The 27,426-nt window shown below is 44.7% G+C and overlaps 1 protein-coding gene across 1 annotated transcript in view; it reads right to left on the minus strand.

Moving 5' to 3' along the window:
- Window positions 1-27,426, minus strand: part of scrib (scribble planar cell polarity protein) — a 353,260-nt gene that overhangs the window by 255,736 nt on the left and 70,098 nt on the right. Inside the window, 3 exon segments of the mRNA XM_072254338.1 lie at window positions 13,018-13,092; window positions 18,471-18,534; window positions 26,569-26,625. Coding sequence (XP_072110439.1) covers window positions 13,018-13,092; window positions 18,471-18,534; window positions 26,569-26,625 — 196 coding nt within the window.

Consider the following 27,426-nt stretch of genomic DNA (forward strand, 5'->3'; position numbering starts at 1 on the left):
GGGCAGTGTTATGATAATTGTGGGGGGATTTTAACAGGCGAGTGGATTGGGAAAATCAGGTCAGCACTGGATCTCAAGAGAGAGAATTTGTAGAATGTCTGTGAGATGGCTTTTTAGAACAGCTTGTTGTTGAGCCCACTAGGGGATCGGCTGTACTGAATTGGGTATTGTGTAATGAACCGGAGGTGATAAGAGAGATTGAGGTGAAGGAACCCTTAGGAGGCAGTGATGATAACATGATTGAGTTCACTGTGAAATTTGAAAAAGAGAAGCCGAAATCTGATGTGTCGGTATTTCAGTGGAGTAAAGGAAATTACGGTGGCATGAGAGAGGAACTGGCCAAAGTTGACTGGAAAGGGACAGTGGCGGGAAAGACAGCAGAGCAGCAGTGGCTGGAGTTTATGCGAGAAGTGAGGAAGGTGCAAGACAGGTATATTCCAAAAAAGAAGAAATTTTTGAATGGAAAAAGGATGCAACCGTGGCTGACAAGAGAAGTCAAAGCCAAAGTTAAAGCAAAGGAGAAGGCATACAAGGAAGCAAAACTTAGCGGGAAGACAGAGGATTGGGAAATTTTTTAAAGTTTACAAAAGGAAACTAAGAAGGTCATTAAGAGGGAAAAGATGAACTATGAAAGGAAGCTAGCAAATAATATCAAAGGATACTAAAAGCTTTTTGAAGTATATAAAGAATAAAAGACAGGTGAGAGTAGATACAGGGCCAATAGAAAATGATGCTGGAGAAATTGTAGTGGAGATAAGGAGATGGCGGAGGAACTGAATGAGTATTTTCTATCAGTCTTCACTGAGAAAGACATCAGCAGTATACCAGACACTCAAGGGTGGCAGGGAAGAGATGTGTGGGCAGTCACAATTACAACAGAGAAAGTACTTAGGAAGCTGAATAGTCTAAAGGTAGATAAATCTCCCGGACCAGATGGAATGCACCCTCGTGTTCTGAAGGAAATAGCTGTGGAGATTGCGGAGGCATTAGCAATGATCTTTCATAAGTCGATAGATTCTGGCATAGTTCCAGAGGACTGGAAGATTGCAAATGTCACTCCACTATTTAAGAAGGGGGCAAGGAAGCAAAAAGGAAATTATAGACCTGTTAGCTTGACATTGGTGGTTGGGAAGTTGTTGGAGTCGATTCTCAAGGATAAGGTTACGCAGTACTTGGAGGCATATGACAAGATAGGCAGAACTCAGCATGGTTTCTTTAAAGGAAAATCCTGCCTGACAAACCTATTGCAATTTTTTGAGGAAATTACAAGTAAGCTAGACAAGGGAGATGCAGTGGATGTTGTATATTTGGATTTTCAGAAGGCCTTTGCCAAGGTGCCGCACATGAGGCTGCATAACAAGATAAGAGCCCATGGAATTACGGGAAAGTTACATATGTGGATAGAGCATTGGCTGATTGGCAGGAAACAGAGAGTGGGAATAAAGGGATACTATTCTGGTTGGCTGCCGGTTACCAGTGGTGTTCTACAGGGGTCCGTGTTGGGGACACTTCTTTTTACATTGTACATCAACGATTTGGATTATGGAATAGATGGCTTTGTGGCTAAGTTTGCTGATGATACAAAGATAGGTGGAGGGGCCGGTAGTGCTGAGGAAACAGAAAGTCTGCAGAGAGACTTGGATAGATTGGGAGAATGGGCAGAGAAGTGGCAAATGAAGTACAATGTTGGAAAGTGTATGGTTATGCACTTTGGCAGAAGAAATAACGGGCAGACTAGTATTTAAATGAGGAGAGAATTCAAAGTTCTGAGATGCAACGGGACTTGGGAGTCCTCGTGCAGGATACCCTTAAAGTTAACCTACAGGTTGAGTCGGTGGTGAAGAAGGCGAATGTAATGTTGGCACTCATTTCTAGAGGAATAGAGTATAGGAGCAGGGATGTGATGTTGAGGCTCTATAAGGCACTGGTAATAGTCATAGTCATACTTTATTGATCCCAGGGGGAAATTGGTTTTCGTTACAGTTGCACCATAAATAATAAATAGTAATAGAACCATAAGTAGTTAAATAGTAATATGTAAGTTATGCCAGTAAATTATGAAATAAGTCCAGGACCAGCCTATCAGCACAGGGTGTCTGACCCTCCAAGGCAGGAGTCGTAAAGTTTGATGAAGGCAGGAATGACTTCCTATGACGTTCTGTGCTGCATCTTGGAGGAATGAGTCTCTGGCTGAATGACCTCAATTGGAGTACTGTGTACAGTTTTGGGCTCCTTATTTAAGAAAGGATGTGCTGACGTTGGAGAGGGTACAGAGAAGATTCACTAGAATGATTCCGGGAATGAGAGGGTTAACATATGAGGAACGTTTGTCCGCTCTTGGACTGTATTCCTTGGAGTTTAGAAGAATGAAGGGGGACCTCATAGAAACATTCGAATGTTGAAAGGCATGGACAGAGTGGATGTGGCAAAATTGTTTCCCATGGTGGGGGAGTCTAGTACAAGAGGGCATGACTTAAGGATTGAAGGGCACCCATTCAGAACAGAGATGCAAAGAAATTTTTTTAGCCAGAGGGTGGTGAATCTATGGAATTTGTTGCCATGGGCAGCAGTGGAGGCCAAGTCATTGGGTGTATTTAAGGCAGAGATTGATAGGTATCTGAGTAGCCAGGGCATCAAAGGTTATGGTGAGAAGGCGGGGGAGTGGGACTAAATGGGAGAATGGATCAGCTCATGATAAAATGGTGGAGCAGACTCGATGGGCCAAATGGCCGACTTCTACTCCTTTGTCTTGTCTTATAAATACGTGGCTGAGAAGTTGAAGCAAGAGGCAGGGCTTCAGGTTCTTGGATCATTGGGATCTCATCTGGGGGAGCTATGACCTGTTCAAAAGGGGCAGATTGAACATGCACCCAAAGGGAAACCAATATTCTCGTGGACAGGTTTGTTAAGGCTGGTAGGAAGGGTTTAAAATAATTTGGCAGAGGGTTGGGAATTGGAGTGAACTGACTGAGGAGAGGACGCAAAGATAGTGTGCAGTCAGACTGTCAGGAAGGGCAGGTAGATGATAGGACAAAGTTGCAGCCAGCAGGGTGAGTATCAGTGCATTAGGGATGCAGAATCAAAAAGTGTAGGAAATACAGTACTCACACTGTTGTATCTCAATGCACTGAGTATAAGAAATAAGGTGGATGATCTTGTTACACTTTTACAGATTGTCAGGTATGATGTTGTGGCCATCACTGAATCGCAGCTGAAGGAAGATTGTGGTTCAGAGCTTAATGTTCCAAGGTACACACTGTATCGCAGGCATAGGAAGGTAGCCAGAGGGGATAACGTGGCTTTGCTGGTAAAGAATGAGATCAAATCAGTAGAATTCGGAAGATGTTGAATTCTGATGGGTTGAGTTAAGAAATTGCAAGAGTAAGAGGACCCTGATGGCAGTTATATAGAAACCTCCCATCATTGGACCACAGATTACAACGGGAAATCGAAAAGGTGTATGAAAAGCGCAATGTTATGATATCCATTGAGAAAATAAAGTTGGTAATGGATCTCAAGAGACCCAGTCTGTTGAAAGCCTACGAGATGGCATTTTAGAACAACATCATTGAGCCTACGAGGGGATCAGCTATTCTGAGTTGGGTGTTATGTAATGAACTGGAAGTGACCTTGGTGAAGGAACCCAAGGAGTCAGTCATCACAATATGACTGAGCTCAACCTGAAATTTGGTAGGGAGAAAGTAAAGTCTGACATAGCAGTATTTCAGTGGAAGACAGGAAATTACACTAGTATGAGATAGGAGTTGGCCAATGTAAATTGGAAGGAGATGCTGTTATGGATGACAGCAGAGGAGTGATAGCTCGAGTTTCTGGGAAAAATGAGGAAGGTGCAGGATAGATGTATTCCAAAAACAAAGAAATACTTAAATGGCAAAATAGTACATCTGTGGAAGACAACTGAAGTCAAAGCTAATCTAAAAGCGGTAGAGATTGTGGAGGCATTAGTAATGATCCTTCAAAACTCATTAGACTATGGCATGGATCTGAAGGACTGCAAATGTCACTCCACTCTTTAAGAAAAAAGGAAGGCAGCAGAAAGGGAATTATAGGACAGTTAGCCTGACCTCAGGGCTTGTGAAGATATTGGAGTCAATTGTTAACGATGAGGTAATGAAGTACTTGATGACACAGGACAAGCTAGGGTAAACTCAGCATGGTTTCCTTAAGGCTGGAATTCTTTGAGGAGATTACAAATAGGAGAGATAAAGGAGATGCAGTGGATGTTGTATATTTGGATTTTCAGAAGGCCTTTGACAAAGCGACACACATGAGGCTGCTGAACAAGAAAAGAGCAAAAGGTTAGTACCGGAAAGTTACCTGCATGGTTAGAGCATTAGCTGATTCGTAGGAGGCAGCGGGTGGGAATAAAAAGATCCTTTCCTGGTTGGCTGCCAGAGACTAGTAGTGTTCCGCAGGGGCCAGTGTTAAAACTGCTTCTTTTTATGCTGTATATCAATGATTTAGATCATGGAATACATGGCTTTGCTGCCAAGTTTGCAGTTGAGGAAACAGGTAGGATGCAGAACGACTTAGACAGATTAGGAGAATGGGCAAGAAAGTGGTAAATGAAATACAATGTTGGAAAATGCATGGTCATGCACATTGATAGTAGAAATAAATATGCGGACTATTTTCTAAACAGGGAGAAAATCCAAAAATCTGAGATGCAAAGGGACTTGGGAGTCATTATGCAGAACACCTTTGTGCAGAATTCCCATGGTGGGGCTGTCGAGAACAAGAGGACACAGCCTCAGGATAGAGGGGAGTCTATTTAAAAGAGAGGTACGGAGAAATTTCTTTAGCCAGAGGGCACTGAATTTGTGGAATTTGTTACCACGTGCAGCTGTGGAGGCCAGGTCCCTGGGTGTATTTAAGGCAGACAATGATTGGTTCTTGATTGGACATGGCATCAAAGGTTACGGAGCGAAGGCCGGTAAAGGAAAAAATGGTCAGCCATGAATGAATGGCAAACAGACTCAACGGGCCAAATGGCCTAGTTCTGCTTCTTTTTCTTCTGGTAGACAATCTTAACGCACCACTCAAACTATAATCTCCATGCACCCCTCTCAACACAACAAACTCCACTCCCCACTCTCAGAAAACTATTCAATTGACTCTCACACACAATCTTCACTCCCCTCTCATAACGTCCACTCCCCTCCCTCAAACGACAATCCCCACTCCCCTCCTATATGACAATTCCCACTCCCCTCTCTCACACAATCCTCACTCCCCTCTCGTAATGTCCACTCCCTTCCCTCACACAATCCCACTCCCCTCCCTCACACAACAATCCCCACTCCCCTCCCTCACACGACAATCCCCACCCCCTCCCTCACACAACAATCCTCACTCTCCTCTCTCACACGACAATCCTCACTCCCCTCTCGTAACATCCACTCCCCTCCCTCACACGACAGTCCCCACTCCCCCCCTATATGACAATCCCCACTCTCCTCCCTCACACAGCAATCCCCACTCCCCTCCTATATGACAATTCCCGGTCCCCTCTCTCACACGACAATCCTCACTCCCCTCTCACTTGACAATCCTCACTCCCCTCTCACACGACAATCCTCACTCCCCTCTCTCACAGCAATCTCCACTCCCCTCCCTCACATGACAATCCCCACTCCCCTCCCTCACATGACAATCCCCACTCCCCTCCCTCACACAATCCCCACTCCCCTCCCTCACATGACAATCCCCACTCTCCTCCCTCACAGCAATCTTCACATCCCTCTCTCACACAACAATCCCCACTCCCCTCTCTCACGTATAAATACACACACTCTGCTTTCGCTCTACAACCTAGAACTGCAAACATCTCTTCCTTACAAACAGCCCATAGTTCTGGGGCACATTTGTCTGCTAACTTTTGGCTGTAATTACATTGGGCTACATCCACTCCCAGCTCACTGGGACTCAGCACTCTCCAGTGAAAGATTCTTTCTTTGGGATGTCCCTCCTTTTTTTTTTGATAAGCAACCATTTATGTTATTATCTTGTTATTACGTTATTATCAAGTGCAGGGACTGGTTGAGAAGGAGCGGTTGATTTAAAAGCCGGTCGTAAGCAGCCAGCAACACAGACATTCAAGGTCGGTGAAGGTGTGGCAGGTGAAACTAATTACTCAAATTATCAGCTAGTATAAACAAGGTTTGCTCTAAGGGAGTGGCCTGTCGGGGAGCGGCCTTGTCAAAAAGTGCGAGTCTTTGTCTTGAGAGTCTTCGGCAAAGAGGCTGACAGAGGAGATTACCCCACAGTTGGAGAGGGTGAGAAGTGGTGAAGAGATGACCGCTTGGCTGATTCAGTGTGCTGCGTGCATGATGTGGGAGGTCAGGGACACTGATGGTGCCTCTGGTTCCTACAACTGTGGAAAATGCGTCCAGATTCAGCTTCTGAAGGACCGTGTTGCAGCATTGGAGAAGCAACTGGATGACCTCAGGTTCGTCTGGGAAAAAAAAGTTTTCTGGACTGGACCTACAGCAAGGTCGTTACACCAAGAATACCGGAAGAGAGAAGGGGGATGACAATGAGGAAGGAAAGGATGCTTGAAGTACAAGAGATCCTAGGGGATGTACCTCTCGTAAACAGGTTCACCCTCTTGGAAGCTGTCGGGACAGAAGACACTGCCAGCCTGAGAGGCCGTCAGGTCTGCGAGTCAACAATTGGTTCTGAAGCAAAGCCGAGGAGACAGACGTCATGCAGAGCCGTGGTAGTAGGGGACTCCATAGTGAGGTACAGAAAGGGGTTTCTGCGGCAACAGGTGAGATTTAAGGATGGTGTGTTGCCTCCCTGGTGCCGGGATCCAGGACGTCACGGACTGATTGCAGGGAATCCTCAAGAGTGAATGTGAACATCCGGAACTGGTGGTGCATGTCGGCACAAATGACGTGGGGAAGAAGAGGAAAGACATTCTACAGAGTGACTTCAGAGAACTCAGAAGAAGGATGAAAAGCAAGACCTCCAGGGTGGTTATCTCCGGTTTGCTTCCAGTTGCCCATGCTGGAGTGGTCAAGAACAGGGAGATAATAGATCTGAATGTGTGGCTGAGGAACTGGTGCAGGAAGCAAGGATTTACATTCTTGGACCACTGGGGTATGTTTTGGGGTAAGGATGAATTGTACAAAAGGGACGGGTTGCACCTTAATAGACGGGGGACCAGCATTCTGGCAGGCAGGTTTGCCTCTGCAACACGGGTGTGTTTAAACTAAGTAGTGGGGGGGAGGGGATGAACTGGAAACATAAGGATGGAGATAAAGGGAAAATGACAATAAGGAAAGTTAAGAAAGACAACAGAATCAACGGAGCAGAAAGCTCAAAAAGGGATCGTACAGTATGGCCAAGTGAAATAGGAATTGATATGGGAGGTGAGGGGGGTAATGAATTAAAAGTATTGTATATGAATGCACGGAGTATAAGAAATAAAGTGGATGAGCTTGAGGCTCAGTTGGAAATTGGTAAGTATGATGTTGTGGGGATAACAGAGACATGGCTTCAAGTGGACAGGACCTGGGAAATGAATATTCAAGTGTATATGTCCTATCGAAAGGACAGACTGATGGGCAGAGCGGGTGGGGTGGCTCTGTTGGTGAGGAATGATATTCAATCCCTTGCGAGGGGGAACATAGAATCAGGAGATGTAGAGTCAGTCTGGATAGAACTGAGAAATTCTAAGGGTAGAAAGACCCTAATGGGAGTTATCTACAGGCTCCCAAACAGTAGTCTGGATGTAGGGTGTAAGTTGAATCAAGAGTTAAAATTGGCATGTAGCAAAGGTAATGCTACAGTTGTTATGGAGGATTTTAACATGCAGGTAGACTGGAGGAATCAGGTTGGTACTGGACCCCAAGAAAGGGAGTTTGTGGAGTCCCTCCAAGATGGATTCTTAGAACAGCTTGTACTGGAGCCTACCAGAGAGAACGCAATTCTAGATTTAGTGTTGTACAATGAACCGTATTTTATCAGGGACCTCGAGGTAAGGGAGCCATTAGGAGGTAGTAACCATAATATGGTAAGTTTTAATCTATAAATTGAGAGGGAGAAGGGAAAATCGGAAGTGTCAGTATTACAGTTGAACAAAAGGAACTATGGTGCTATGAGGTGGGAGCTGGCCAAAGTTCAATGGAACAATACTAGCAGGGATGACAGTGGAACAACAATGGCAAGTGTTTCTGGGAATAATGCAGAAGGAAAAGGATCAGTTCATTCCAAAGAGGAAGAAAGATCCTAAGGGGAGTAAGGGGAGGCCGTGGCTGACAAGGGAAGTAAAGGACAGAATAAAAATAAAATAGAAGAAGTATAACATAGCAAAGATGAGTGGGAACCCAGAGGATTGGGAAACTTTTAAAGAGCAACAGAAGGTAACTAAAAAGGCAATACGTGGAGAAAAAATGAGGTACGAAGGTAAACTAGCCAAGAATATAAAGGAGGATAGTAAAAGCTTCTTTAGGTATGTGAAAAGGAAAAAAAATAGTTAAGACCAAAATTGGGCCCTTGAAGACAGAAACGAGTGAATTTATTATGGGGAACAAAGAAATGGCAGACGAATTGAACAGGTACTTTGGATCTGTCTTCACTAGGGAAGACACAATCAATCTCCCAGATATAATAGTTGCCAAAGGACCTAGGGTAATGGATGAACTGAAGGAAATTTATATTAGGCAGGAAATGGTGTTGGATAGACTGTTGGGTCTGAAGGCTGATAAGTCCCCGGGACCTGATGGTCTGCGTCCCAGGATACCTAAGGAGGTGGCTTTAGAAATCATGGACACATTGGTAATCATTTTCCAATGTTCTATACATTCAGGATCAGTTCCTGTGGATTGGAGGATGGCTAATGTTGTCCCACTTTTCAAGAAAGGAGGGAGAGAGAAAACAGGGAATTATAGACCAGTTGGCCTGATGTCGGTGGTGGGAAAGATGGAGTCAATTATAAAAGATGCAGCTACAGGGAGGTAGTTACGCCAAAGGAGCAGAGGACAGGAAATTGGGTCACTGTCAGGCGAGGGAAGGGGAAAGGGCAGGCAGAGCAGGGTTCCCCTGTGGCCATTCCCCTCAACAACAAGTATACCGCATTGGATACTGTTGGGGGGGATGACTTACCTGGGACAAGCTGCAGTAGCCGGATCTCTGGCACTGAGTCTGGCTCTGCAGTGCAGAAAGGAGGGGGGAGAAAGAGGAGAGCGGTAGTGGTAGGGGACTCGATAGTTAGAGGTACAGATAGGAGGTTCTGTGGTCGTGACAGAGAATCCAGGATGGTTTGTTGCCTCCCAGGTGCCAGGGTCAAGGATGTCTCTGATCGATTGCATGACATTCTGAAGTGGGAGGGTGATCAGCCAGATGTCGTGGTGCACATCGGTACCAATGACATAGCAAGGAAGAGTGAGGAGGTCCTGGAGAGTGAGTATAGAGAGCTTGGTAGGAAGTTGAAAAGCAGGACCTCGAGGGTGGTGATCTCAGGATTGCTACCTGTGCTACGTGCCAGTGAGGGTAGGAATAGGATGCTCTGGAGGATGAACAAGTGGCTGAGGAACTGGTGTAGGGGGCAGGGTTTCAGATTTCAGGATAATTGGGACCTCTTCTGGGGCAGGTGGGACCTGTACAAGAGAGACGGGTTACACTCCCACTGGGGGAGATCTTAAATAGGTTTTTTTGCGTCTGTGTTTACTAAGGAAACTGGCATGAAGTCTATGGAATTAAGGGAAACAAGTAGTGAGATCATGGAAACTGTACAGATCGAAAAGGAGGAGGTCCTTGCTGTCTTGAGGAAAATTAAAGTGGATAAATCCCCGAGACCTGACAGGGTGCTCCCTCGGACCTTGAAGGAGACTAGTGTTGAAATTGCAGGGGCCCTGGCTGAAATATTTAAAATATTGCTGTCTACAGGTGAGGTGCCGGAGGATTGGAGAGTGGCTCATGTTGCTCCGTTGTTTAAAAAAGGATCGAAAAGTAATCCGGGAAATTATAGGCCAGTAAGTTTAACGTCGGTAGTAGGTAAGTTATTGGAGGGAGTACTAAGAGACAGAATCTACAAGCATTTGGATAGACAGGGACTTATTAGGGAGAGTCAACATGGCTTTGTGCGTGGTAGGTCATGTTTGACCAATCTATTGGAGTTTTTCGATGAGGTTACCAGGAAAGTGGATGAAGGGAAGGCAGTGGATATTGTCTACATGGACTTCAGTAAGGCCTTTGACAAGGTCCTGCATGGGAGGTTAGTTAGGAAAATTCAGTCGCTAAGTATACATGGAAAGGTGGTAAATTGGATTAGACATTGGCTCGATGGAAGAAGCCAGAGAGTGGTGGTGCTTCTCTGAGTGGAGGCCTGTGACTAGTGGTGTGCCACAGGGATCAGTGCTGGGTCCATTGTTATTTGTCATCTATTTATTTGCCCAACAAATTTCTTTGAAGAAATAACAAGCAGGATAGACAGAGGAAGATCAGTTGATGCTGTGTACTTGCATTTTCAGAAGGCCTTTGACAAGGTGCCACAAATGAGGCTGCTTATGAGCCCATGGACTGATTAGCAGGTGGTAAAAAGTAGGAATAAAGGGAACCTTTTCTGGTTGGCTGCTGGGGACTACTGGTGTTCCACAGGGGGCTGTGTTGGGATCTTTTTAGTTATACTGCATGTCAGTTACTTGGAAGATGGAATTGATTACTTTGTTGCAAAGTTTGTGGGTTATACAAAGATAGATGGAGGGGCAAGTCATTTTGAGGAAGTTGAGAGGCTGCATACATAAGGACTTGGATTAGGAGAATGGACAAAGAAGCAGCAGTTTGAATATAGTGTCAGGAAGTGTATGCCAATGCACTTTGGTGGAAGGGGAAAATAAAAGGGTAGACTATTTTCTAAATGGACAGAAAATTTAACAAAAAATCTGAGGTGCAAAGAAACTTGAGAATCCTTGTGCAGGATTCCCTAAAGACTAATTTGTAAGTTCACTCTATGGTAAGGAAGGGCAAATGCAATGTTAACATTCACTTCAAGAGGACTACAATAGAAAAGCAATGTTGAGGCTTTATAAAACATTGGCGAAGCCTCATTTGGAGCATCATGAGCAGTTCTTGCAAAGGATGTGCTGAGACTGAAGAGGGTTCAAAGGAGGTTCACGAACATGATTCCAGGAATGAGCAGCTTGTCGTATAAAGAGTGTTTGATGGCTCTGGGCCTGTATTCACCTGAGTTCAGAAGAATGAGGGGTGACCTCATTGAAACTATTTAATGTTGAACAGTCTTGACAGAGGATGTTTCCTATGGTGGTCAAGTCTAGAACTGGAGGACACAACCTCAGAATAGAGAGGGATCCTTTTAGAATGGAGCTGAGGAGGAATTTCTTCAGCCAGAGAGGAGCAAATTTGTGGAATTCGTTGGCACAGCAGCTGTTGAGGCCAATTCTTTACGAATATTAAAGCCAGAGGTTGATGGTTTCTTCATTGGTCAAGGCTTGAAGGAATACCGGGAGAAGGCAGGAAACTGGGGCTAAGAGGAATAATGGATCAGCCATGATGAAATGTTGGAGCAGACTCAATGGGCCAAATGGCCTAATTATGCTCCTATGCCTTATGGTCTTTTTAAAATTATCCTGAACAACTTTCAGAAACCCATTGGCCTCTCTGTCCTTACATCTATTCCTACCCCAGTTTATGTTGTGAGAAATACAGACTCCCATTGTGACCCACCCTGTCAGTCTTTCCACTCTGCTCGGTTATTGCTCTCCTAAGTCCCTCCCACCTCTGGAATACATCCAGAGTGAGATAGATTGACTGATGTCACAACAACCCCTTGCATTCAATGTCAGTAAGACAAAGGAATTGATTGTGGACTTCAGAAAGGGGAAACCAAGGAAACACACATCAGTCTTCGTCGAGGGATCAGAAGTGGAAAAGGTGAGCAGTTTCAAGTTCCTGGCTGTCAACATTTCTGAAGATCTATCCTGTGCCCAACATATTGACGTGATAACAAAGAAGGCACAACAGCAGCACTATTTCATGAGGAGTTTAAGGAGATTTGGCATGTCAATGAAGACTCTCGCAAATTTCAACAGATGTACATGGAGAGCATTCTAACTGATTGCATCACCAAGATTGGAAAAAGCTGTAGAAAGTTGTGAATTCAGTCAGCTCCATCAAGAGTTCTTGGCTCCCCAGTATCCAGGTCACCTTCAAAAGGCAATACCTCAGAATGGAGGCATCCATCATTAAGGCCCCAATCAATCGGGACATGTCCTCTTCTCACTGCTATCATCAAGGAGGTACAGAGCCTGAAGAAACACACTCAGCATTTCAGGAACAGCTTCTTCCCCTCTGCCATCAGATTTCTGAATGGCCAATGAACCCATGAACACTACCTCACTTTTATTTTGCTGTATTTTTGCACAACTTATTTAATTAATTTTAATATATACTCTTTATTGTAATTTATAGCTATTTATTATTATATATTGCAATGTACAGCTGGTACAAAACAATGTATTTCATGACATATGCCAGTGATATTAAACCTGATTTGGACTCGAATTCTGACATAGTGTCCGTCTCAGCCTTTGCTTAGTAACTGGGAATAATCCAGTTGGGGATCAGTGTACCAAGACACACCAGAATCTCAGGGTGAATGTACTGAAACAACCCTCTAACAGCCAACTTTTCTCATCCCTTCTGTGACTCTGAACACATCACCTCTGTATGGAGATCCCTCAACTCTCCCTCAGTGGCAGCTGCGACCTGATGGTTAGCATCATGGTTAGCGTGATGTTAGCACAGTGCCAGCAATATGGGTTTGATTCCCAACACTGTCTGTACGTTCTCCCCCTGACCATCTGGATTTTCTCTGGGTGCTCCCGTTTCCTGCCCCATTTCAACGATGTACAGGTTAACTGGTGATATGGGTGTAACTGGACAGGAAGGGCCTGCTCCTGTGCTGTACCTTTGCATTAAAGTAAATATAAATCACCCTCAACCCCAAGAGCCGCCAGCATTCTGTGTCCTTACCGGAGGCAGTGCAGTAAGCTGATTCCTGTCCAGCCACAGTTCCCGAAGGTTTGGCAGAGCTCCCAAAGTATCTGGCTGTAAAACAATGACAACATTGTCACGCTCACATAGCGAACTCATAACACAACTCCCTCTAATGAACAAAGTACTGACAAACTCCCCACTGCCGATCTTTTAAATTATTCGAAGATCAATCTACCTCTTCCCTACTACATACCCCTTCATTTTTCTTTCATCCATGCGTCTATCTAAGATTCTTAAATGTCGCCAACCCCTGAAAGCACATTCCACACACTCACCACAGTGTGAAACAGAACCTACCCTCTGACATCCACCTCCTACACTTTCTTCCAATCACCTTAAAAATGTGCCCCCTCATGTTAGAAGATCAAACAATGCAAATCAGAAAGGCCTGACAGAGGCTCTTCATCCTTCCACCTGAGACATTGTCCGTTCCTGTTTCCACAGCCACTGCCTGGCCTGCTGTGTTTCACTGATTTATACAACTGGCTCTGGAGAACAAGAGGCAATGTGTCTGTGGCCTTCTAACCAGATGCAGAGGAAATCAAGGATAATCGGGTTCATTAAGGCTGCTTCTGTTGGACGGGGGCAGAGTGTCTGTGGCCTTACAACCCCATGTAGAGACCATAACACCATACGACATATGAGCAGAACTTCTCCATGGATTGTCACCTTGTCCTGGTGGAGAAGCTTGTGTGGTCCTGTGATCCTGAGAGCAAAGCTGTCTGGAGCTATACTCCTGGTAGGGTCACCCATGGCGGTAAGGTCGAGGGTGAGGTCCCTGACAAAGAACAATCCAACCAAGACCTCAACGGTGGAACAGGTAGACGAAGTTACTTCGAACTCAACAGCTGTGAAGGCCGATGAAGGCTGCAACAAATCCATCAGCTCCAATCGTCGTGGTTTCCATGCCATTGGAATCAGTTGGTTGATTTGTGAAGTATCATGTGCTTCTTGGAGTTCAACATCAAGTACACGTTAAACAAATACACGCACAGGTGTCTTCACTCTGTGGGCCACTTCAGAATGAAGACCATCATCCTCCAACTCGAGGGATAGCCACGACGAGGAGCAGAATTAGGCCATTCAGCCCATCGAATCTTCTCTGTCATTTCATCACGGCTGATCCCTGATCTTACTCAACCCCAAATAGCTGCCCTTTCATCATATCCCTTGATGCCCTGACCGATCAGGAATCTATCAACTTACACATTGAATACACCCATGGACTTGACCTCCACCACAGTCTGTGGCAGAGCATTCCACAGATCCACTACTCTTTGCCTAAAAAAATAATTCCTCCTTACTTCTGTTCCGAAAGGTCATCCCTCAATTTCAAGGCTGTACCCTCTAGTTCTGGATAGCCCCAATACAGGAAATATCCTCTCCACATCCACCCTCATCTAGACCTCGCAATATTCGGAAGGTTTCAATGACATCTCCACACATTTTTCTGAATTCCAGTGGGTACAGGCCCAAAGCTGCCAAATGCTCTTCATATGTGAACACCTTCATTCCGGGAATCATCCTCATAAACTTCCTCTGGACTCTCTCCAATGACAATGCATCTTTTCTGAGATATGCGGCCCAAAACTGCTGACAATACACCAAGCACAGCCTGACTAGTGTCTTATAAAGCACCAACATTGTCTCCTTGTTTTTATATTCTATTCCCCTTGAAATAAATGCCAACGTTGCAACTGCCTTCTTTACCACAGACTCCAGCTGTGAATTAACCTTCTGGGAGGCTTGTACAAGGACTCCCAAGTCCCTCTGCACCTCTGATGTTTGAAATTTCCCCCCATTTAGATAATAGTCCGCACTATTGTTCCTTTTACCAAAATGCATCATCATGCATTTCCCAACACTGTATTTCATCTGCCATTTTTTTGTCCATTCTTCCAATTTGTCTAAGTCCTGCTGCAATCACATTGCTTTCTCAGCACTACCTACCCCTCCACCTATCTTAGTATCATCCGCAAACTTTGCCACAAAGCCATCAATTCCATTATCTAAGTTACTGACAAACAATGTGAAAAGTAGTGGTCCCAATACTGACCCCCTGAAGAAAATCACTATTTAGTGGCAGCCCACCAGAAAAGGCCCCTTTATTCCCACTCGCTGCCTCCTGCCTGTCGACCATTCCAGCTTTCTGTGTACATTGCTTGGATTTCCAAGATACGAAGACCTCTCGTGTTTGTCATTACAGCTGGTTGGGGGACCAGCGGCAGTGTGACTGTGGCCTTACAACCCACGCTAAGGGATTTGAGGGTAAACAGGTGCAATATGGCTGTTGCTGGGGGACGAGAGGCAGTGTGTCTGTAGCCTTACGACCAGATGCAGAGGGAAAGGGGTTCATTACGGCCGGTTCTGTGAGACAAGCGGCAGTGTGTCTGTGGCCTCACAACCCAATGCAGAGCGAGCCAGAGAGAAACAACTTGTATGCCCCTTGCCAAGCTCCCAATATAAACTCAGTGGTGAGAAGGTCACCTTTCTGAACCAATATATGTCTAGGGTCAGTATGATTTGGGTCCAATCAAACAGGAAAGATGAAATGTTTCGATTGACGGAACCACAATTTGATCTGTTACATACCTCAAGGAGACCTGTGATTTTTTTTTTGTGAGAATGATGTAATGGTCTTTTGCAGGTCACCTGATGTAATTTTCCCGCCGATGGGAGGTCACATGATGACATGTGCACCACGGGTATATAAGGGAAGACCTCAGATGATGCAGTCAGTTTTTACTTTTTAGTTTTCCAGCTGGAACGTTAATGTGTCTTTGTTTCTGTTGCGTATGTTTTTATGACGCAGTTTCATTTTTAAAACGGAGTGTTACGTTCTGTTGCAAGGTACAATAGTGCTGGACTGGAAATTTTTGTTAGTTGTGTTGATGTACCTTTTTCCAGCAGTATTGGAGAGTGAAGACTTCATCAAAGTACAGGATATGAAGGATTAAAATAAGTCAGGAATGTTCGGCTGTTTAATAAGGATCGACCTTATTGAGTCTTCGTTGAAGAAGTAGCGACCTGCATCGAGAATAACTCTTGCAAAAAGAGCAAGGAAGTTCATGCAAAGGTTTGCTCTCTCTAAAAGAAATTAAGGTCAGTTGCTTTAAACTGTTTATTTCCTTTGGACAGAACCAACAGGAAAGTCGCGTCTATGAAGAAATCCTTCTCCAGAGAAGTCTCTCCCAATTGAATGTATAAATCTGTTGGACTTTCGAATTTACCGTTTGAAGAACTGTATCTGACTTTACCGCTTTAAAAACTGTTTTCGCATTTAACGCTTGATGAACCAGTGCCGAGTGACGATTTGTTGAACGGCTGCATAACGGTTAACTTCCAGTTAAGGTTTTCGTTTGTTTTTTTATTGTTTATCCACGTTTAATAAATATTTGGTTAGAAACCACAGAAAAACTACAGCACAGAAACAGGCCTTTTGGCCCTTCTTGGCTGTGCCAAACCATTTTCTGCCTAGTCCCACTGACCTGCACACAGACCATATCCCTCCATGCACCTCCCATCCATGTATCTGTCCAATTTATTCTTAAATGTTAAAAAGGAACCCGCATTTACCACCTCATCTGGCAGCTCATTCCATACTCCCACCACTCTCTGTGTGAAGAAGCCCCCACTAATGTTCCCTTCAAACTTTTCCCCCCTCACCCTTAATCCATGTCCTCTGGTTTTTTTCTCCCCTTGCCTCAGTGGAAAAAGCCTGCTTGCATTCACTCTATCTATACCCATCATAATTTTATATACCTCTATCAAATCTCCCCTCATTCTTCTACGCTCCAGGGAATAAAGTCCTAACCTATTCAACCTTTCTCTGTAACTGAGTTTCTCAAGTCCCGGCAACATCCTTGTAAACCTTCTCTGCACTCTTTCAACCTTATTTATATCCTCCCTGTAATTTGGTGACCAAAACTGAACACAATACTCCAGATTCGGCCTCACCAATGCCTTATACAACCTCATCATAACACTCCAGCTCTTATACTCAATACTTTTGATTAATAAAGGCCAATGTACCAAAAGCTCTCTTTACGACCCTATCTACCTGTGACGCCACTTTTAGGGAATTTTGTATCTGTATTCCCAGATCCCTCTGTTCTACTGCACTCCTCAGTGCCTTACCATTAACCCTGTATGTTCTACCTTGGTTTGTCCTTCCAATGTGCAATACCTCACACTTGTCTGCATTAAACTCCATCTACAATTTTTCAGCCCATTTTTCCAGCTGGTCCAAGTCCCTCTGCAGGCTCTGAAAACCTTCCTCGCTGTCTACTACACCTCCAATCTTTGTATCATCAGCAAATTTGCTGATCCAATTTACCACATTATCATCCAGATCATTGATATAGATGACAAATAACAATGGACCCAGCACTGATCCCTGTGGCACACCACTAGTCACAGTCCTCCACTCAGAGAAGCAATTCTCTATCACCACTCTTTGGCTTCTTCCATTGAGCCAATGTCTAATCCAATTTACCACCTCTCCATGTATACTTAGCGACTGAATTTTCCTAACCAACCTCCCATGCGGAACCTCGTCAAAGGCCTTACTGAAGTCCATGTAGACGATACCCACTGCCTTCCCTTCATCCATTTTCCTGGTAACCTCCTCGAAAAACTTACTGTTGTTTTATATAACCTGTCTCGATTGATATTCATTGTTGCCAGTTACATAACAGATCGACTGCTGTGTAAACAGTGCCCATACACAATTATCCATTGGGAAGTAATATTACAGATCGTACACCGCATACTATTATAAAGAAAGCATATTTTCTAATTTCAGCTCTATCAAAGTTATTAAGAGGAATAAAAATAAAAGGCCCATTACAATTAAACCAGGCTAAATGTACACAGGTGTCGGACCTCATATTGTCCAAAAGCAGCACATGGCCATCACTCACATCACTGAATTCTTATCACCAATCACTGGTAGAACTTTCCATCGTGGACTCCTTTTCACGAAGCACTCCTTGCATCGCATCTTCCCGTCAGATCAACTGTCTGTCTACGGCTGTCTCTCCCGAACTTCTGCTCTCTACATCTCCCACCAAAAGACCATAAATCCCACCACAGTCACAAATATCTCTCCGCCCAGCTTTTTCCAGAACGTTCGTCCAATGCCACCATCCTCCATCCTGATTAGCTGACACAACATTCCTAAGCTAAACATCATGGCCCTATCTTTAGCTGAAACCCAAACATTCTATCAGCAGGACGCACTACTTCTACAGAAAGCTATTAAATGAAATACCCTATACCATTATCAGTAAAAAATCTTAACCAGGACATTACAGATGGTAAACAGGTTCAATATGTCTATTTCTCAGGTGGCGGAGGTGGGGGAGGGCAGTGTGTCTGTGGCCTTACAACCTGATGCAGAGGGAAAGTAGGGTAAACAGGTTAATTACCAGCACTTCAAGTTCATTGCTGCCCAGGTCCAACTCTTCCAGCTTCACCAGGAAAGACAGAGATCTGCAGGAGATAGCACACAGTTAAACAATGTGGAAGACTATTCTGCCCAATTTGTCCATGCTAACTAAAATGTCCATCTGGGCTGGTCCCATTTATCTGTGCTTCAAAACCTAAGGAATCTTCTATATGGAGGTCGATGACCAGTGCTGTGCCTCAGGGATCTGTTCTGGGAACCCTACTCTTTGTGATTTTTAGAAATGACCTGGATGAAGAAGTGGAGGGATGGGTTAGTAAATTTGCTGAGGACACAAAGGTTGGAGGTGTTGTGGACAGTGTGGAGGGCTGTCGGAGGTTACAGCCGGACGTTGATAGGACGCAAAACTAGGCTGAGAAGTGGCAGATGGAGTTCAACCCAGATAAGTGTGAGGTGGTTCATCTTGGTAGGTCAAATATGATGGCAGAATATAGTATTAATGGTAGTGTGGAGGATCAGAGGGATCTTGGGGTCAGAGTCCATAGGATACTCAAAGCTGCTATGCAGGTTGATGCTGTGGTTAAGAAAGCATACGGTGCATTGGCCTTCATCAATCGTGGAATTGAGTTTAGGAGCCGAGATGTAATGTTGCAGTTGTATAGGACCCTGGTCAGACCCCACTTCTGGAGTACTGTGCTCTGTTCTGGTCGCTTCACTACAGGAAGAATGTGGAAACCATAGAAAGGGTGCAGAGGAGATTTACAAGATGTTGTCTGGATTGGGGAGTATGCCTTATGAAAACAGGTTGAGTGAACTTGGCCTTTTTTCCTTGGAGTGACAGAGGATGAGAGGTGACTTGATAGAGGTGTATAAGATGATGAGAGGCATTGATCGTGTGGATAGTCAGAGGCCTTTTCCCAGGGAATGGCTAGCAGAGAGGGCACAGGTTTAAGATGCTTGGAAGTGGGTACAGAGGAGATATCAGGGGTAAGTGTTTTTTTTTTACACAGGGAGTGGTGAGTACGTGGAATGGGCTGCCAGCGATGGTGGTGGAGGCGGATATGATAGGATCTTTTAAGAGACTCCTGGACAGGTATATGGAGCTTAGAAAAATAGAGGGCTATGGTTAGCCCTAGGTCATTTCTCAGGAAGGACATGTTCGGCACAGGTTTTCTATGTTTCTAAATCTAAGTTCAAGTAAATTTATTATCAAGGTATATATATGTCACCAAACACAATCTTGAGATTAGTTTCCTTGTGACATACAGTATATCTAAGAACCTTAATAGAATCAAAGATCCACACAACAGGACAATCAATGTGCAAAGGACAGCAGACTGTGCAAATATCAAAAAATGGATCAATAATAAACAAATAAGCAATAAATATCAAGGACATGGGATGAAAGGTTCTTGAAAGTGAGTTCATTGGTTCTGGGAACAGCTCAGTGATGGGGCAAGTGAAGTTATGTCCACTGGTTCAAGAGCCTCATGGTTGAAGGTAATAACTAGTCCGGTACTTGATTATGTGGGTTCAGAGGCTCTTATAGCTCCATCCTGATGGCAGTAGCGAGAAGAGAGCGTGATCTGGGTAGTGACTGGGCAGTCTGTCACAGGTAAATATATAACCAGCAGTTGGGCATCTGGCTCATCAGGCCTGTTCTGCCATCAGTAAGATCACGGCTTTTCTTGCCGGGGCTTCAGATCCACCTACCTGCCTCTTCTCCCATAACACTTTATTCACCTGCTGTACAAAAATCTATCTAACTATTTTAATATCTGTCTATCTTAAGACTATTTAATCAGCTAGCCTCTACTGCCTCCCTGAGCAGAGAATTCCAGATTCACGACTCTCTGGGAAAAGCAGTTTCTCCTCATCTCACTCATAAATGCTAAGCCCTGTAGGCAGAAGCCATGACCCCCTCATTCTGAACTTGCCAGCCAAGGAACTGTCTGCCTCCATCTAGTCTGTCAGCCATACCAGAACGCAGAACGTTTCAGTCAGTTCAGTCTTACATTTCCAAACTAGACATCATTTTCAAGGCAGTTTCTAGAGTAGGTTACATGGTCGGCACAATATTGTGGGCTGAAAGACCTGCAATGTGCTGAAGATTTCTATGTTTTACCCATGTCTCTCTAAACCTTCCTGTCCAAATGTTTTTTTTTAAAAATATTTCGATTGTACCTGCCTCAAATGCTTCCTGCGGCACTCAGCTCCAGAAACCAACCACCCTCTGTCCCAGCTCCAGAAACCAACCACCCTCTGTGTGGAAAAGTTAAAGTTTCTGTTCAAGTTCAGTTTTATTGGCATTCAACTGTATAAGACCATTAAGACCATAAGATATGGGAGCAGAGGTAGGCCATTCGGCCCATCAAGTCTGCTCCACCATTCACTCATGGGCTGATCCAATTCTTATAGTCAAATCCCACTCCCCTGCCTTCTCCCCATATCCTTTGATGCACTGGCTAAACAAGAACCCAAGAACTCTGGAAAAACTGTACATTAAGTGCACCCAATGACCTGGCCTCCACAGCCACTCATCGCAAAAAATTCCACAGGTTTACCACCCCGTGACTGAAGTAACTTCTCCGCATCTCTGTTCCAAATGGATGTCCTTCAATCCTGAAGTCGTGCCCTCTTATCCTCAACTCCCCTTACCATGGAAAATAACATTGCCATATCTAATTTGTTCATGTCTTTTAACATTCGGAATGTTTCTATGAGATCCCCCCTCATTCTCCTGAACTCCAGGGAATACAGCCCAAGAGCTGCCAGACGTTCCTCACACAGTAACCTTTTGATTCCTGGAATCATTCTTGCAAATCTTCTCTGAACCTTTTCCAATGTCACTATATCCCTTCTAAAATAAGGAGTCCAAAACTGCACACAATATTCCAAGTGTAGTCTCATGAGTGCCTTACAGAGCCTCAACATCACATCCCTGCTCTTATATTCAATACCCCTAGAAATGAATGCCAACATTGCATTCACCTTCTTCACAACCAACTCAACCTGGAGGTTAACCTTTAGGGTATCTTGCACAAGGTTTCCCAAGTCCCTATGCATCTCTGCATTTTGAATTCTCTCCCCATCTAAATAACAGTCTGGCAACACACACAAAATGCTGCTGGAATGCAGCAGGCCAGGCAGCATCTATAGGAAGAAGTACAGTCGATGTTTCGGACCGAGACCCTTTGTCAGGACTGTCTGCCCATTTATTTCTTCCACCAAAGTGCATGACCATACACTTTCAAACATTGCACTTCATTTGCCACTTCTTTGCCCATTCCCCTAAACTATCTAAGTCTCTCTGCAGGCTCTCTGTTTCCTCAACACTACCCACTCCTCCACCTATCTTTGTATCATCGGCAAATTTAGCCACAAATCCATTAATACTGTAGTCCAAATCATTGACGTACATTGCAAAAAACAGTGGTCCCAACACCGACCCCTGTGGAACTCCACTAGTAACCGGCAGCCAGTCAAAATAGGATCCCTTTATTCCCATTCTCGGTTTTCTGCCAACTAGCCAATGCTCCACCCATGCTAGTAACTCTCCTGTAATTCCATGGACTCTTACCTTGCTTATCAGCCTCAAGTGCGGTACCTTGTCAAAGGCCTTCTGAAAATCCAAGTACACCACATCTACTGCATCTCCTTTGTCAACCCTGCTTGTAATTTCCCCAAAGAATTGCAGTTGGCTTGTCAGGCAGAATTTTCCTTTCAGGAAACCATGCTGGCTTTGGCCTATCTTCTTGTGCCTCAGGGGACTCTGTAATTTCATCCCTAATAATCGATTCCAACAACTTCCCAACCACTGATATCAGGCTAACAGGTCTATAGTTTCCTTTCTGCTGCCTCCCACCCTTCTTAAATAGTGCAGCAACTTTGCAATTTTCCAGTCATCAGCAACAATGCCAGAATCTATTGATTCATGAAAGATCATTGTTAATGCCTCCGCAATCTCTCCAGCTACTTCTTTCAGAACCCAAGGGTGCATTCCATCAGGTCCAGATTTATCCACCCTCAGACCATTTAAGCTTCTTGAGCACCTTCTCAGTCGTAATTTTCACTACACAAACTTCACTTCCAACACTCTTGAATGTCCAGTATACTGCAGACATCCACTGTGAAGACTGATGCAAAATACGCATTCAGTTCCCCTGCCATCTCTGCATCTCTCATTACAATATCTCCAGCGTCATTTTGTATTGGTCCCATATCTACCCTCGACTCTCTTTTACCCTTTATGTACTTTAAGAAGTTTTTAGTATCTTCTTTGATATTAGTTGCCAGCTTCCTTTCATAATTCTTTTCATTCCTAATGACCTTCTTAGCTTCCTTCTGCAAGTTATTAAAAGCTTCCCAACCCTCTATCTTCCCACTAGTCTAGTTTCCTTGTATGCCCTCTCTTTTGCTTTTACTTTGGCTCTCAATTCACTTTTCAGCCAAGGTGGTGTCCTTCTTCCATTCCAAAATTTCTTCTTATTTGGAATATATCTGTCTTGCACTTCCCTCATTTTTCGGATAAACTCCAGCCATTTCTGCTCTGCTATCCTTCCTGCTAGTGTCCCTTTCCAGTCAACTTCCGCCTGTTCCTCTCTTATGTCATTGTAATTTCCTGTATTCCACTGAAATATCGACACATTGGATTTTATTTTTTCCCTCTCAATTTTCAATGTGAACTCAATTGTATTGTGATCACTGCCCCTAAGGGTTCCTTAACCTTAAGGTCTCTTATCACCTCCGGATCATTGCACCACACCCAATCCAGCACAGCCAATTCCCTACTGGCCTCAACAACAAGCTGTTCTAAAAAGCCATCCCTTAGACATTCTACAAATTCTCTCTCTTGAGATCCAGTACTGACCTGGTTTTCCCAAATCCACTTTCATGGTAAAATCCCCAACGATTATCATGACATTGCCCTTCTGACACGCCTTTTCTATCTCCTGCTGTAATTTGTAATCCACATCCTAGCTGCTGTTTGGAGGCCTGTATACAACTGCCATTAGGGTCCTTTTACGCTTGCCATTTCTTAACTCAACCCATAGAGACTGCGCCTTCCAATCCTATTATTTCTAATATTATTAATATTATTTTTTATACGCAGAGCAACACCACTCCCTCTGCCTACTAACCTATCTTTCCGATACACTGTATATCCTTGGACGTTCAGCTCACAATGGCAGCCATCCTTTAGCCAAGTTTCAGAGATGACTACAACATCATATTTGCCAAACTGTCGCTGAATTTCAAGATCATCCATTTTATTCTTTATGCTGTGTGCATTCAAATACAACACTCTCAGTCCAGGATTTGTTGCTCTCTGTTTTAACTGCACCATGACTCTACTGCCCTGTAACTCATGCCACTGGCTGTGATTAAGCCTCATCTCCTGCCTATTCTTTCTATAATCTCTGTTGCACGCTACCTTTGATTTATTTCTGTTTTCCCCTTCCTCAACCCTGTCACTCTTGTTCCCATCCCCCCACCAAATTAGTTTAAACCCTCCCTGACAGCTCTATTAAATGTGCCCACGAGGATATTGGACCCCTTTAGGTTCAGGTGTAACCCGTCCTTCTTGTACAGGTCGTACCTCCCCCGGAAGAGGCCCCAATGATTCAGGAGTCTGAAGCCCTGTCCCCTACACCAGTCTCTCAGCCACACATTAATACGCCTGATCATGCTATTCTCACACATGCTAGCATGTGGCACAGGCAGCAATCCTCAGATTACTACCCTGGAGGTCCTGCTTTTCAGCTTCCTACCTAACTGCCTGAAATCTCTCTTCAGGACCTCCTCCCTTTTTCTACCAATGCCAGTGGTGCCAAAGTGTACTAAGACTTCTGGCTGTTCACCTTCTCCCTTCAGAATACTCTGCACCCAATCTGAGACATCCCGTATCCTGGCACCTGGGAGGCAACACACCATGCGGTTAACTCTAACAGGCTGACAGAACCTCCTGTCTGTTCCCCTCACGATGGAATCCCCTATGACTACTGCATTCTTCATCTTCCTCTTTCCCTTCTGCACCACGGAACCAGGCTCAGTGCCAGAGATCCGATCACCATGGTCACCAGTATACAGCCAAACAAAACAATATTTTTCTGGACTAAGGTGCACAACAGTATAACTCACACACGACACACAATATTGTCACAAATCAGGTGTATTTACAGTACAAGTTAAAAAGTAAAAAGTATAATGCTACTGCTGCTTCACATGTGATGACACCTGGGTGGTGGCAGGGAGTTCAGTAGTTCACAAACTGGGGAAGAGGTTGCTTCCCATCCCAACAATCTTGCCGTAATGCTACCGTACTCCTGCCTGATGGTAGGGGGTCAAAAAGACTGTTAGATGGATGGGAGGGATCATCAACAACGCCAATCGCCCTGCATACACAACGCTCCTGGTAAATATCTCGGATGTGTGGAAGGAAGACCCTGATGATCCTCTTCACAGTCCTCAGCCCATCCTTTGTAGGGTTTTGCAGACCGACGCCTTGCAATTCCCATACCAGACAGTGATGCAGCTGTTCACACTCCTGCAGAAACTTGGTTAGAAGAGAAGAGGGGGAGCACTCATTCTCTCAATCTCCTCAGGAAGTGGAGATGCTGGTCAGGTCACTCGTCTGAGTGCTACTGGTGCCATGTAACCCAGTACTACCTGTCGCATGGTCGGGTGGTCGGCAACCAAAACAGCTCCCCCACCAGGCTTGTCTGGTGAGGAGGGTGGCGAGACACCCTGCAGGACAAAAAACAAGACCTGTCAAAGGGTGGATGAACCCTCTCGTAGGGTCAACGGCCATCTAGCAAACACGGAAAGCGCGGAAAGGCCATCCCTTGCATCGAAGCTTGGTCTGGCCATTCACTGCAACAGAACTTCCCCCAGCGGTCTTGGACCCCACCATGCCGCTGGATCTGGGAGGGGATGTTGAGAGGGTGGGTCTGGACCTGTGCAACCCCCTACTCAGCTGAAATCCATTCACGCACACGCTGTTCCTTTCTGAGGAGTGGGGTACCACCCCACTAAAAGGAACCATCATCATCCTAGCCAGAGAAAGAGAGAGGAGACACTACTGCGCTTCCTGGAGTAAAGAGGAAGTGTTAAGGGACCAGATGACAGTGTCAATATCGTGTACACTCCCAGAAATTTACCCCTTGGGTCTGATTTAAATCTTCCCTCTCTCAACTTAATCCTCTGCATATGTGTTTCAGTTTCGTCGAGCTCAGGAGAAAGACCATCCACAGCCCTCATGATTTCCAAGGACTGATATGGTTTACAGTAGGCAGTAATATGGCGCAGGACAGGGTCAAGGTTGGCACAGTTTTTGGAAGAGAGCAATGTGGTAGAGCACAGAGTCAAGACTTGCACAGTTTGTAGATGAGAGCATGTGGTGGAGTAGTCAAGGTTGGCACAGTGTGAGAATGAGAGGATGTGGTAGAGCACAGAGTCAAGACTGGCACAGTTTGTGGCTGAGAGGATGTGGTAGAGCACAGAGTCAAGACTGGCACAGTTTGTGAATGAGAGGATGTGGTAGAGTACAGAGTCAAGACTGGCACAGTTTGTGAATGAGAGGATGTGGTAGAGTACAGAGTCAAGACTGGCACAGTTTGTGAATGAGAGGATGTGGTAGAGTACAGAGTCAAGACTGGCACAGTTTGTGAATGAGAGGATGTGGTAGAGCACAGAGTCAAGACTGGCACAGTTTGTGAATGAGAGGATGTGGTAGAGCACAGAGTCAAGACTGGCACAGTTTGTGAATGAGAGGATGTGGTAGAGTACAAAGTCAAGACTGGCACAGTTTGTGGCTGAGAGGATGTGGTAGAGTACAGAGTCAAGACTGGCACAGTTTGTGAATGAGAGGATGTGGTAGAGTACAAAGTCAAGACTGGCACAGTTTGTGGATGAAAGCAATGTGGCACAGTAGAGTCAAGAATGGCACAGTTTGAGGATGACAGAAAGTGGTAGAGTACGAGTCAAGACTGGGACATTTTGTGGATGAGAGAATGTGGTAGAGTACAGAGTTAAGACTAGCAGTTTGCAGATGACGGCAATGTTTTGTAGTACAGAGGGCAGGCTATTGGATGACATTGATAACAATGGCTCATACTCACGTTGGCAGTGTCTTTAGAAGGTTCTCCCGGAGTTCCAGTGTAACCAGGTTCGATAAGCTGCAGAAGACATAGGTGAGTGTGGGTCACACACAGGCAAACATCAAGGAAAGACAAAATACAATATGAAAACAGTGAGATATTAGTCATAGAAAACTACAGCACAGAAATAGGCCCATCCAGTCCGTGACGAACCAGTTAAATTGATTAGTCCCACGAATCGGCACCCAGAACAGAGACATCCATTCCCCTCCCACCTACGTACCTATCCAAACTTAGCTTGAGCATTGAAATCAAGATCACATCCACCTTTTGTGTGTTGCTTGAATTTCCACCATCGGCGGATTTTCTCGTGTTTGCACCACTTGTGTTGACAGTTTGTTCCATACTCTCATATCTCTTTGAGTGAAGAAGTCTCTCCTCGTTCCCCTTGAACATTTCACCTCTCACCCTTAACCCTTCACCTTTAGCTCAAGTCTCACCCAAACAGTGGAAAAAGCCTGCTTGAATTAACCTTATGTACATCCCTCATAATTTTGTGTACCACTATCAAGACTCCCCTCAATCTTCTAAGTTCTAGAGAACAAAGTTCCAACGTAATCAATCTTTCCTTATAATGCAGATCCTCCCATCTTGGCAACATCCTTGTAAATTTTCTCTGTACTCTTTCAATCTTATTTACATCTTTCCTCTGTGTAGATGACCAAAACTAAACACAATACTCCAAAATTAGGCTTCACCAATATCTTACACAACTTCAACATAACATCCCAAACCCCTGGCATTCAATACTTTGATCTATGAAGTCCAACATGCCTAAAAGCTTTCTGAAAGACTCAATCTACCTGTGATGCCACGTCC

The sequence above is a fragment of the Mobula birostris genome, chromosome 3, assembly GCF_030028105.1.
Source record: "Mobula birostris isolate sMobBir1 chromosome 3, sMobBir1.hap1, whole genome shotgun sequence".
NCBI lineage: Eukaryota > Metazoa > Chordata > Chondrichthyes > Myliobatiformes > Myliobatidae > Mobula > Mobula birostris.